Source organism: Hibiscus syriacus, unplaced genomic scaffold (genome assembly GCF_006381635.1).
Source record: "Hibiscus syriacus cultivar Baekdansim isolate YM2019G1 unplaced genomic scaffold, ASM638163v2 tig00000541_pilon, whole genome shotgun sequence".
NCBI classification, from domain to species: domain Eukaryota; kingdom Viridiplantae; phylum Streptophyta; class Magnoliopsida; order Malvales; family Malvaceae; genus Hibiscus; species Hibiscus syriacus.
The window spans coordinates 97,576-111,685 of NW_024061798.1; the positions used below are offsets into that span (position 1 = coordinate 97,576).

The 14,110-nt window shown below is 34.1% G+C and overlaps 1 protein-coding gene across 1 annotated transcript; it reads left to right on the top strand.

The window, feature by feature from the left end:
* The first annotated feature begins 6,796 nt into the window (after positions 1-6,796).
* LOC120208753 (monocopper oxidase-like protein SKS1) lies at positions 6,797-9,982 on the top strand. Its single transcript, XM_039207945.1, has 9 exons — positions 6,797-6,948; positions 7,355-7,464; positions 7,569-7,839; positions 7,945-8,083; positions 8,372-8,738; positions 8,929-9,294; positions 9,378-9,456; positions 9,565-9,764; positions 9,839-9,982. The coding sequence occupies exons 1-9, from the start codon at positions 6,817-6,819 to the stop codon at positions 9,936-9,938; spliced, it is 1,764 nt and encodes a 587-aa protein (XP_039063876.1). The 5' UTR covers positions 6,797-6,816; the 3' UTR covers positions 9,939-9,982.
* The last annotated feature ends 4,128 nt before the right edge of the window (positions 9,983-14,110 follow it).

The following is a 14,110-nucleotide window of genomic DNA, read 5'->3' on the forward strand; positions in this document are numbered from 1 at the left end:
AGCCTCAAATGACACGATATCCTCCGTCATGGAGTTGAAATTGTGGATGCGTGGGTACGATATCCTCCATTGTGGAGTTGAAATCGTAGATGCCCCCTTCGTCGTGAAGTTGAGCCTTGACTTGAATATCCTTCGTCGTGAAGTTGAAATCCAAGTATTGTATGTTGCGGGCGGACACGATTCCATTCACCGTGAAGTTGAAACCGTGGTTTATTGTGAAGTTTGTCTTCGAGCTAGATATCCTTCGTCGTGAAGTTGAAATCTACTCTCGAGAAAATTGTGTCGTTTCGAGTCCAATATCCTTCGCCGTGAAGTTGAAATTAGATATGAAAATGGAAAGTTTTTTAACAGACACTCATTCTTTGAGTTTGATATCCTTCGTCGTGAAGTTGAAATCCAAATCTGAAGATGAATGCTGCTTGTGTGCACGATTCCCTTTATCGTGAAGTTGAAATTGTGAGTGACCCCTTCGTCGTTAAGTTGAGCCTTGACTTGAATATCCTTCGTCGTGAAGTTGAAATCCAAGCTTGTGCTGTTTCGAGTCCAATATCCTTCATCGTGAAGTTGAAATTGGCTCTGAAACTAGGAAATTGTTTGTTGACAGTCAATCGCTCCTTCGCTGTGAAGTTGAGCTTGTGCTGTCTCGAGTCTAATATCCTTCGCTGTGAAGTTGAAATTGACTCTGAATGAAACTGAAATGTTGTTTGTTGACAGTCAGTCGCCCTTTCGCTGTGAAGTTGAACAACCACCATCAACTTTTGAATGTGCTTTTGAATCGAGGATCTTTCGTCGTGAAGTTGAAACTTGACTCAAAAGGCTGCAAAAAATTATGTATACTAAAAATGATAAATGCAATGCTCTTAAATATGTCTAAGATGCATGCAACATGAATGAGTTATGTTTTATCTCTTAGATTGGAGTCTAGTGTTTAACTAAAAAATTGTTTGTTGACAGTCAGTCGCCCCTTCGCTGTGAAGTTGAACAACCACCATCAACTTTTGAATGTGCTTTTGAATCGAGGATCTTTCGTCGTGAAGTTGAAACTTGACTCAAAAGGTTACAAAAAATTATGTATGCTGAAAATGATAAATGTGATGCTCTTAAATATGTGTAAGATGCATGCAACATGAATGAGTTATGTTTTATCTCTTGAATTTGAGTCTCGTGTTTTGTCTGCCAATCTGGTCCTTGGAATCGATCATGCCCCATTTACTTCTCGAGCTTTGGGTTTACAGACTTTTCATATTTGAGACTGTCCTGTTTGAAAATGGTTTTCTCCTTTTACTTGTTTTAGGAGGGAAAAAATTATATAAAATATTGTTCGCAATTGAATCAAATTATAAACGTGAGTTCAAAGAATATCAAAGGAATCAATAGCTCTTTTAATGCTTTTAGAGTTACAGTTCTTTGACAAATGTTCAAATGGATGAGTTGGCTTTGGGTTGGCCTTCTAAAAAATGTCACTTTTCGGTCATTGATTGACTTGGCATTTTAATTGCATGCGGACAAAATGTCGCAACTAGCATGATCAATTACTAGACCTTCTATTTCGGTTCTCTGAAATCTTTTTTTTTGTTCAAGTTTTGTAAGTTCTTCTAACAAAGATAGTGCAGAAATATCGGTCTAAAAATGAAATTCTTGAGTGCTCGTGTGAATTTGACTATAACAGGTGTTCCTTAACTCCCTTAGTCCATCATTACCGAAAATTCCTTGTTTAGATAAATTTGATTTAATTTGCCATTATCTGGCTAGCCAAATCCATAAAGCCGGGGAGTTTAACCAATTGCTTTAGAGGGAAAGCTTAATATTATAATCACTTTTATCAGGTTAACTAAAGGGTTCATCTCATCACAAAGTTTTCAGCCTGACAATAGCAGTGGAGCAAACACCGAGTTGCCAAGTGTCCGAGCAATGTCATGGTTTGAACGCAATCTATTCATAAAGCCAGGGCTTTCGAGTTTTCTCTATAACCAATTGCCTTAGCGGAATAGCTCAGTTTTTACGGATTTAATTTCTTAAGATTGTCAAGAAGAACCTGTTATAGCCTAGGTGTTGTTAAAAGTTAAAGAATCTCATCTTTAGAGTTCAATTTTCAAGCAACTGACCTAAACTAGATTCACTTACTCGACTATTCCATCTGTAAAGATAATGATCATCATTAAACGTCTTAAATAAAAAGCATAGTAATGTCATATGCAAATGATGTTCCATGTTGTCCGCACCTTATGAAAGGAAAATGTTATATTGGTTAATTGCAAGAGCAAGGTACAGTGTTTGAGTGTATATTCTGGGTAATGTCAAAGTCCTTGTTTTAAATCATGTTACTTCGTCAAAGATCTGTAACTTTGAACCATTTACAGAGTTTCTTAATTCAAATGATATTCAAAGAATTGCAAGTTTGCAAATGTGATTCATTGCTTAACATTAAAGTAACATAAATTTCTTTAAAAGTCCTTACAAAAACTTGAGAAAAAAATGAAAAAAAACAAATTCAAACAGAATGCCTCAAATGATGAAGTGATCTTCCTCACTTGGATACCCCCAAGTTGTTGAATTCGATCCAGTCCTGGTTACGCATCTTCTGTACGACTCTCTTGAATGCGTAGTAGTTCTCGATAGTGCGCCCTGGGACACCGCTATGATATTCGCAATGAGCGTTCTCATCATACTACCTGGGGTACGGGGCTTCATGGATTTCTCTAGATATGGTGACACCACATGTGCGTCAAACAACTGTTGGTAAAGCTCCTTATATGTCATAGGATCGAAATGTTCTCATTTTTTATGAGACATGTGAATGTAATAAAAAAGAGAAAAGTAATGCGAAATATGCAGGAATGTATGATGCATGCAATGTTCGAGGCATTGATCCAAAAAATATGTATGTTATTAGAAATAATCCTTATTGAAGAAAAAAATGTTTTATCTTTTAAGAGACAAAAATATCCTAACAACTTCTGAAATGTTAACTAGTCTTCTGCCTTCGTCTGTCACCATTTGAATAACCTGTCGAACCGTTATGGCTTCTCTTAATGAACCGTGCAAATGTTGAGTTACTTTTTGTACTGGCCCAAGAAGTCTCGAATGACTATATTTCTGGCATTTATCTTTTGTTGAACCTATTCCCAACGAAAACGTCATTGGAGCCCTTAATTGATAGGAACTATATGAAGTTCATTTGTCTATTTCTTGAATTCGTCAGCAATGGTCTCCAATTTCAGCTATCGTTTTGCCATTGTTGTCTTTGAAGGGACTCCCAAGATCAGTAGCCTTCATCTTGCCCCTGCAACCTCTGCTAGTCAGTTCTTCAAAGATAGACTTTCATTGTGCTTGATATAGAACCGGTTCATTCTGAGTCCTTTATAATGTAGCAGAGTGATATACTCTTCAATTGTGGGCACCACGTCTTCTGGATTAAATGTGACACATAGTCGTCTTGTAGATTTTCCTTTGCATTTTCATCTCTTGTATTACAACCCTTTTGTCCATTAATGCAAATTATTTATGTTTAAAAAACATGTTTTTGGTGGATCAACACCTCTTTTAAATGATGATAATGATGAGAACAAAATGAGAGAACAAAAAATAAAAAGAGTTAGTGAGGTAAATCAAAACAATAAAAAATGAAAAATCCTACCCCACATGATATCTACCCCACATGCTTATTATTCCTACCCGAACATGATCTCTATCCCGCATGTTAATTTCAAACAAATCCTAACCGCATATTTGTCTAGTTCGCATGCTTTGAACAGAAAGTAAAGCAGGAAATAAATCAGGCATCTTAGGGTTTGAAATGAGGTTTTGGGGTGGGCTCTAATTCTCCATAATCTCCCGGTTTAGGTTCTAAAAAATGATACCCGAGTTCTCCTTGTCGGTGCCCCCTTGGGCTTGCCAGACCCTTAGTCCTAAACCCATCACAGGCTTGTGTGGACTAAGTTAAACTCGAGAGGACACATTCCCTTATGCCCGCACGGTGAATAAATTCACACGAAGACATAAGGTATATGAATCCCGAAGGCTACTTGCTAGGCCCGCACGGTGAATAAATTCACACGAAGACGTTGTTTTCACCCTCACTTAAATAGGGTTCAGAGCTCGGGTATAGAGCATGAGATGAAAAACTTTTCAAAAATATGAAATCATTAAAAAAAAGTCAGTACAACTATTTATTTGAAAAATAATCAAAGGTAGATAATTAGAATCGAATAAATAAATTAAAATTAAAATTTATTATTTCCGTATAAAAAGACAACCGAAAATTAATTCTGGCCTGACACACTTACCTGTCCCCAGCAGAGTCGCCAAGCCGTCAGAACCGTCTTTCGGTTGGACCCGGAATTGGGCTTTGACTTGAATAATTGGGTTAGAGTCGCCACCGATCATTTAAAAAATATTTAGGCTGATCGGACACCATTTTACCTGATCTGCGTTTTACCAGAAATGTGTCGGGTTCGGGAGTCGATTACGGTCAAAGAAGGATTAGCACCCTTGAACCGCCCTTTCGGTACCAATTAATTTGTCGGTTGTCTTAAATTGCGAAAATTAAAATTAAAATTTAAAAATTTGATTCGAATTAATTACCTTTGATCGATTGAAAATATCCCTAGAAAGTAAAAAATGTTAGATTATAGAAAAATAGAAATAAAAATGAAAAAAGGAAAAAATATTAATATACTAATAATAACAAAATAAATATAATAGATAACAAAGATAAATAAAAGTTAGTAAAAAAGGAAAAAATAATAAAATAATAATACAATAAAATAAAATTAAAAAAAAGCAAATACACGTGGGTTACATACAAATGGGTTAGCTATTAAAACATGGTCCCATTTATAATATATTTAAAAGCTAGTGGATAGTAACCCTATCATATGTATGGAGGTATGGAATACCTTTCTGGACAAATTGGACAAATCGAACCTTGCACAGCTTAAACTTGCTGCGCTGGAATTTGAGCTGGGTGACATCCTGGTTTGTGGGTTTCCCATACACAATACCTTTGGGTACTGGTCTCTTCCTACCACCCCATCTCACACGAACACGATAGACAACATAACCCTGCTTGGCTTTGTATCCCAAGCGACGGGCCTTGTCGGGTGGTTAACTCACACAATTGCAAGATGTTGACGATACTCCCAGTCCCAGCACCTGACTCTCTGCAAGAACCTCATCACATCGGATTGCTTCCTCCTTCCTAGCTCTGACACGTACTTGTAAGCTCATTCGAAAAGTTTCAGGTTCAATGACTGCTTGAACTCTTTGACACACTTTTTCACAATCTTCTTGGACAACAGAGGGACTGCCATTTCTTCCTTGAACAAAGACTCGCCGCTGCTTGTGGAAAACCGACCAAGCTTCTCCTCACTCCATTATCCATCGGAGGGTTACCAGCTTCAAGTTCACGACAACTGCTTCCTCACGTGCGAACCATTTTTGAAGTTGAGAATATAGTTTGGAGGTGGAAAAATGAAAGCTTTGAGGTAGACGATGAAAAGAGGTGGAAGCTTTCTGGTTTTGCAGTGTGGTTACAGAAGTGTAACAATGGTGAATAGAGAAAATGAAGAGGGTGGAGTTGATCCAAGCAAGGCCCCATCCATCATTAGATTGCATTGAACTACCCTTTTTTCGTTTGTACCCCCTCCTGTTGTTGGCGGATAAAGCTACATATAAAGAATTCCAATGGTTCTGGTGGACAACACATTCATCTACGACCCGGGAATCACGAAATAACGAAACCACGAAGTCCTGCAAGCAACGATTCCCATGGAATCCGGACTAAGTTGCACAGTTCCAAGGCTTTTCCAAGGACATATCTTTTAATCAAAAAAAGAAAGTAAGATAGTGGGGTTGTTGGGTAGTTTGTTGGAAATGTCCATGCAAAATAATAAAAAATTTAATAATAATAATAAAATATATATATTTTAAATCCGGTTAAAAACATGTGTCTATAATATGACATGGTTATTTTATCATTATATTAATATTACATATGATTATAATAAAAATAAATTTAAAATTTTTAAATTATATATCAAACCCCTAAATTCCCAAATTAAAATCACACCTCAACTTTCCCTTGATATCCACACCTCCACTTGGGCACGATGAGCCATCGTCCGTCGGTGGGAGGATAAGGCTGTCTATGGTAGGGATTATAATATGGGGTTTAAGGTTTAGAATATAATTTGAGAATTTAAGATGTGAGTGTATAATTTAAAAGAAAATTTTATTTTTTTTATTATAATCCTATTTAATATTAAAATAATAATAAAATATGACATGTTATCATTGAGGAGAAAAATTCAATGTATAAAATTTAATAAGTAAATTGAAATAGAAGATATAATAAGGTTGAGAACGTATAATTTAGCTAAATTAAAAGAATAATCAATATTAAATAGTGTGGGGTCCATTGATGGGACCCAGGGGCATGCATGTTGATCACGCGTCTTTAGAACGTTAGTGTTGAGTAAGGTAAGAAATCTGCCATTTAATTTTTATTGATTCTATATAATAAAAATAATATTATTATCATTATATAAAAATATTTTTATTACTAGTACTTTTTATGAAAGTTTTTTTTTTTTGAAATTAAGTTTTTAAATTGTTAATTATATAGAAACCGGCCATCTTGAATAGGAAATAAGAGCCGCTCTTCCTTGTCGTATTCCGTTTCTCTCTCTCTCTCTCATAATTTTACGACGCAAATCTCCATAAATCTTCCATCTTGAAGTACTTGTATCTCATCCCATCTCGTTCAAATCCCATTTGTTTTTAATTATAACGAAGAAAAACTACTGACTGTGCATCATGGATGTGTCTCTGTCTCTTTTGATTCACATTGCTCTGCTTTCAAGCCTCTGTTTTGCTGAAGACGCTTATGTCTTCTATGATTTTAAACTATCTTACATCACTGTCTCCCCTCTTGGTGTTCCTCAACAGGTTACTTTTCACAACTCTCCTTTTTTCTTTTCTGGGATGCTTCTGCTTCTGCTTTTAATATATTGTATTTATGCTTTCTGCAATAAAAAAGTTGTTTTCTAAGCCAAATTTTCGTTACGTTTAGTGTAACTTCCACTTTATTGTGTACAGTTTAAAGGGCTGGGATTCAAAATCAATTTCTCAAGTATATCGCAGGGTCCAGATCGATACTTATTTTGATTTACTGTTTTCAATCTTCATCTGTTCTTCTCTTTGTTTCAAATGTTTGGTTTAGAGTCTCAATTAGTAATAATCGTACAAAATTTTCGATTATTGCCAATCAGGGTGGTAAACTTGGTCAAATCGGAGGCCAGGATATGAAGATGAAATGTTCAATTTACCGTATGATTCCTTCTTTGATTTCCAGGTTATAGCAGTTAATGGGGCATTCCCTGGTCAAGTTCTTAATGCCACAACTAACGACAATGTGGCTATTAACGTTCACAATCAGTTGGACGAGAATCTTTTGATGTCTTGGTAGGGTTTAAGATCGAAATTTTGCTCGTCGTTTCCTTTGGTGATTATTTGTTGTCATCGTTTGAAAGGGGTTTCTGGAAATTTCTGAATAATGTCTTCTACAGGCCAGGCATTCAAATGCGGCGAAATTCGTGGCAAGATGGTGTTCTAGGTACTAATTGTCCAGTTCAACCCAAAAAGAATTTTACTTACCAATTTCAAGTTAAGGATCAGATTGGGAGCTTTTTCTACTTTCCTTCGCTCAATTTTCAAAGAGCATCTGGTGGATTTGGTCCCATAATTATCAATAACCGTAATGTTATAAGAATTCCTTTTGCACCACCGGATGGTGACATTGTCATATTGATTTGTGACTGGTATACTCAGAACCATACGGTTAGTAACTAATGAAGAGCCGGAATTTTGGTATTTTTCCTTTTTGTTCATCACCGTTGTTGATTTTGCAGTTCATGTTCAGTAATTGATACACTCTTCTTTCAGGCATTGAGAACAACTCTCGACTCTGGTGGAGAGCTAGGGATGCCTGATGGAGTTCTCATCAATGGGAAGGGACCTTACCGATATAACACAACTCTTGTACCTGATGGCATTCCATATGAAAGCATTAATGTTGATCCAGGTATGCATTTCTTTGTCCATAATGGTAAAAAGTTTTGTAGGTGATTTTCTTTATATTTCAAGCATGTCATTTTGTTTTTTTTTATGATCTGGATATGTATAATATCATAAGAATAGTCTAATTTTTTTAGGATGATTTGAATTAAATATTAGTATAACCTTTTTTCCATTGGCATTCCTTTAATTAAGTTATGGTAATTTTTCATGTTTGACATCCGCATTCAGTTATAATGTTTCATCCAACATTATTTTGTCAAGTTCTGATCTGCAATGAAAAAATGGTTTGCAGGAAAAACTTATCGATTTCGTGTGCATAATGTTGGGATATCTACTAGTTTGAATTTTAGAATTCAAGGCCACAATCTGCTCTTAGTGGAAACTGAGGGACATTATACGATCCAGCAGAATTTCTCCAGCTTTGATATTCATATGGGACAGTCCTATTCATTTTTAGTTACCATGGATCAGAATGCAACTACAGATTACTACATAGTGGCTAGTGCTAGGTATGTGAATGAATCTGTTTGGGAAAGAGTAACTGGTGTGGCCATCTTGCATTATTCCAATTCGGGGGGACCAGCAACGGGCCCTTTGCCTGTTCCACCAAGCGATATTTACAACCAATGGTCAGCAATGAGCCAGCCTAAGTCCATCAGGTTTGTGCTCAAATATCCTTATCTTCCTTTCCTTTTGAAACTAGCAACCAGCTCTCATTAAAAGTTAGTCTCTGACAATAGTCATATATGTATTACAACAACTCTTCATATTCAACCTGTTGAAAGTTTCCCTGTAGGAAACTTCCCTGATTTTTATCCCAATTTAAACTCTCTTTTTTCAAATGATCAGGCAGAATACTAGTGCAAGTGGAGCTCGTCCGAATCCGCAAGGTTCTTTTCACTATGGTTCTATTAATGTGACTGACACATATGTGTTACAGAGCTTGCCCCCACTTATGATTGATGGGAAGCTTCGTTCTACACTGAATGGCATCTCTTTTGTCAACCCCGATACACCATTCAGACTAGCTGACTTGCACAATGTAAAAGGATCTTATAAGCTGGATTTCCCCAATAAGCCACTTGGTAGAACTCCACATATGGACAGATCTTTAATTAATGCTACGTACAAGGGATTCATAGAGGTTATATTGCAGAATAATGACACCAGAATGCAGAGTTTTCACATGGACGGCTACGCATTTTTTGTAGTTGGGTAAGAATCATATTCGTATATATCATCTTCTCAACTGCTGGTAATTTGTTCTACTTTTAAACAACTCCTGATGTTTGATGTAGAATGGACTTTGGTCAGTGGACCGAAAACAGCAGAAACAACTACAATAAATGGGATGCGATTTCTCGCTGCACAACAGAGGTTTGTTTTACTAACAAAAGAACCTTTGCCTTTGTACACCACAATGTCTTTCTGTGAGGAGATTCGATTTCGTTGTTCTTTGCATTTCTCTAATTATCTTTAGTGTAGGTGTACCCTGGTGGGTGGACAGCAATCCTTGTATCTCTTGACAATGTTGGAGTGTGGAACCTGAGAGTGGAGAATCTGGATAGATGGTATCTAGGCCAAGAGACATACATGAAAATCATGAATCCTGAGGAAAACGGCGACACAGAGATGGCTCCACCTGAAAATGTTATTTATTGTGGTTCTCTTCAGAGCTTGCAGAAGTAAATCTAAAACCATGTCGTAATTTTTATATTGCTCCCGTGTTGTTGTTACTAACGAGTGCATATGATTGTAGGGAATCAAGAAGCTCTTCTGGAATGACATTGGTGAGTTGGAATCCCAAACTTCTCACTTTGGTGGTCACAATTTTAGCATCATTTTTCACTTTTCGCTGATTGTAGTGTAGGGAAGCAGATATAGGCACCTTTTGTGTATGTTGTTGGTGTTTATACCTATTTTACAGTTGTTTCTGTTCCAAGGTTTTGAAGTAAAGATTAGATATGGCAGTGTACTTGCAACATATTGCTTCTCTAATGATGAAAAATTAACATATTTTTTATTTTATTTTTCGAAACTGTCCTTAAACTCGATGATTTTACATTTGAAAAAACAATAAGAATAATCAAATTTCTTTAAAAATTTGATTTTAAAATAAAATAGGGTCGTCGTTAATTATTGAGGGTCATATATGATTGAACACCTATAAAATTATCTTTTAAAATGAAAATTTTTGAAAATTTATTTTTAAAGATAATTTTACAAAACCCACGTTTTAAAATCAGATATAGAAAAATAAACGGGTTCGAGAATCGGTACGTGTGAAGAAAAAGTTAACATCCCACATCACCCAAATTTAATACCTAATCGATTACATATTTTTTTAATAGCGAAATTTATGAGTTCAACTTACTTCAAGTTATGATCATTTATTCACATGATTTTATTTAAATGAAGTGAACTTTATTTAGAAAAAATATAAATCTCGATTAACTCCTTTCGAAATGACATAAATCACTTTTTTTAACGAAAGACAATATATCACTATTTAAAGAAATTAACGAATATTGTACCTCAACTATTTATGAAATTATCTCTTTAACCATCTAATAAAAGAATATTGGCTAAGGATTTATTAAAAGAGTAAACCGTGCAATGCAAGATAAATTGATACGTGAATGCAAACGTCAAAAAATATATAATGTTGTGCATGATTCTATAGCTTTAAATATTAAAGTTGAAGTTACCTCAGTAGTTAAAAGAATCGTTGTTGTTCTTAGAGTTTATGAGTTCGAATATCAGCGATTACAAGAGTAATTGTGTGTTCTTTGTGTCAAATAGTTGAGAGTATTTAGAACATGTAATACCCCAAAAATTTAGATAATGACCAAAATGTAAATTTTGGAAATATGATGGCCAAAGTATAAAATTTGGGAAAAAGTTTAGGGAATTAAGTGATAATTTCCTAAAAAAGAATTTTATTCCATAAATAGATGGTTTACTCTTGAGAGTGGAGTTTTATAAAAATCATATTGTTGGATTTGAAATTTAGGAAAGAAAGAGTTAAAGCCGGTAAGAAATCGGTAAATTCCGATAGAATTGGAATTTTACAAAAATTTGAAGGATGTTATAAAATGATTGGAAATATTATTTTAATATTTTATATCAGAGAAATTTGGTTTGGAAATGTGCAAATTTTCAGATTTAACCGAAACTGTGAAATTTAGTGACTAAAACGCAAGTTTTAAAAATTTCAGGGCATTTTCGTAGGTCAAAGTTAAATTAAATTATATTTGACTTTGTAATATCAGATGGCTTGGTTTTATGGTGATTTTGGAGATTCATTAAGGGTGTTTTGCTCTTATCACAATTAAATGAATAATATATTCATTTAAAGTGGAATGAAATATAAATTAAGATGACATTTCAACCAAATGTATTCATCTTCTCCTCCAAAAGCTGCGTGGGTTTCTTCAAAGGTAAGAGATCTTCAACTCATGTTTCAAGTAATTTCTTTAGGATTATGAGTATGATGAAAATAGAAAATGATTATTTGCGAAAAACGCTATCATTTGGTATTAATATTGCATGATAATATAGCTTGATTTCAAATATCCCCAAATCTGGAAATTTGGGTTTATACTATGGTTGTTGAAATTGATGATGATTATTGATGATTTTGAGGTTGTATGAATTGATGAAGAACATAAGGATGAGATTAAAGAAAAACAGTTAGATTTTGGTAATTACAGTAGGTTCGAAAATTCACCAGAAAATATATAAAAATAATTTGGAGATATTGTGTTCTTATATGGATCTAGTTTTGTTTAAAACAAACGTGGATCAATTTCAAGTTGTATACAAATATATATGAATTTTTAACTGAGGAAAGATCAGAAAAGTCGTACAGCAGAATTCTGTACAAAACAGATTCTGTTGGTGAACTTTGAAAATTCACCATAAATTGTACAGAATGAATTAGAAGGAGTTCTTTATATGTATAGATTCATATTCGAGTCTAGTTGTCAATGGAAAAAACGGAATTAAATTCCAGTGTGTATATAAATACAGTTTAATGATTCTTTAAAGGTAGTACGAGTTGTCTGAATGCTGGAAATTGTTGTTTGAGAATTGAAATGAGTGTTAGATGTGAAATTGATTATTTTGGGAAGATTGAAATGATTGGTGATTTAAGTACAACAATTGCATAGTTGGGGTACTTAAATGTATTTATGTATTTGTAAAAGCATTTGAATAGAAATAATTTCAATGTTGGAATTTTTGGTTTTAAGAATTTAAGTGGTAAAATGGTGAAGACCATTTTGAGTAAATGGGAAAAGTGGGTTCCAATGTTAAAGGAATTAATAAGTATTGAATTATTTGGTGGAAATGAGTTTGAAGTATGCTATGGAATTATTTTGGGATATGGTTATGTTAGTACAATACTAACATATGTATTATTATAAATTTGTGATTTATACAGATCATGGTTGATTTGCAATTGAAGCAAGTCAAGTATAAAAAGGGTATATTGTGGACAATATTGAGCCTCATATATTTTGAAAGACATAAAGTGTCAAGGCGAGTGCAATACATGCATGAAATTATACATGGATGTTTTATACATCATAAGGAAGACTTGCGATAAGTCGACCTTGTTTATATCGGCATGATTTTATATCATTTTTATAAATTGACATTGATATGTCAGAGTATGAAACTAAAATGCATTGATCATGAAAAATGTGATATTTTACCATGAATGTTTTCGGGTATGAACTGCCCAATGTTAAATATTGATGATATACTTTTCCATGGATGGATCGAATAAAATAGACTATATGCCCAAAGTAAGTCATTGAGGGACATGGTATAGTTGGCATGCCATAGAGTATAGCAGCTGCAGGTTTATATTAGCACTATAGAGTGTAAGGACAGTAAGTGCAGGTTTATATCTGGATTAGCACTATAGCGTAAGCTTAGTGTAGGTGGTGGGCACGACCTTATGTGTATTGTCCGAATTAGCGTTATGACGTAAGCTTAGTGCATGTTTAGCACTACGGTGCAGGTATTTTACTCGTATACCCAGGGTCCTCAGGGTGTTATATTGGGCTATTGTCTACGGTTTATTGACTATGGATTATGTTTTATTGGTTAATAATGGTAACCATGCAAATAAGCTTATGAGCTTACGGAATAATGGCAAGTATATTGAAAAAAATAATAATAATAAGCTTATGAGCTTATGGAATTTAAATGGTAAGTATTTTGGTAAAAATAAGCTTATGAGCTTATGGGATGAAAGTTAAAAGATTTTATATTATTTTGATCATGGTAAAATATTGGATATGTTAGTAAAATGATTTTATGGAAATTTGATATTTGATATTGAAAATCTTGTATGAATTGTATTGCACTGTTAAATGTTTTAATTGGCTCACTAAGTTTATACTTAGCGTGTGATGATTTTCACGCGTAGGTAAAAAGCAAAGAATAAGAATAAAGAGTTCAGAACGACATCAAACATCAAGAGGTATATTTCAATATCAGTAAGACATCCTATTGTGAAATTTGATTTTAGATAGTGGCATGTAATTTGAAAATGTTCAATTTATTTGTTGAATTAATTTTGGAAAATTTTCTAGTGATGAAAGGTTAATTTTTATGAATTTATATGTAAATTTTCGGAATTTACTGTAGTAGTTACTGTAGCATGAACAACAACCACGAATTATGAAAATTTTTCCACAATACATTTGGGGTACCGATTCCCCTGCTACAGGGAATCGATTCCCCCACTGTTCACTTTTCACTATTCGAGTACTATTCACTATTCATACTTAAAAATATTTTGAATTAAATTATTATAATGAAACGTAATTTTATATGATATGATATTTTTATAATATCATTTACTATTTTAAGAAAATAAATTTTAAATTGCTTTCGAATCGTAAAATGGTTTTAGAAATTTGGATAACATCTATAATCTGTATAGGTATAATTATACGGGTTATGGCTGTTACATTTATTGGCATCAGAGCTGCAGGTTTAACCGATTCTAGGACTA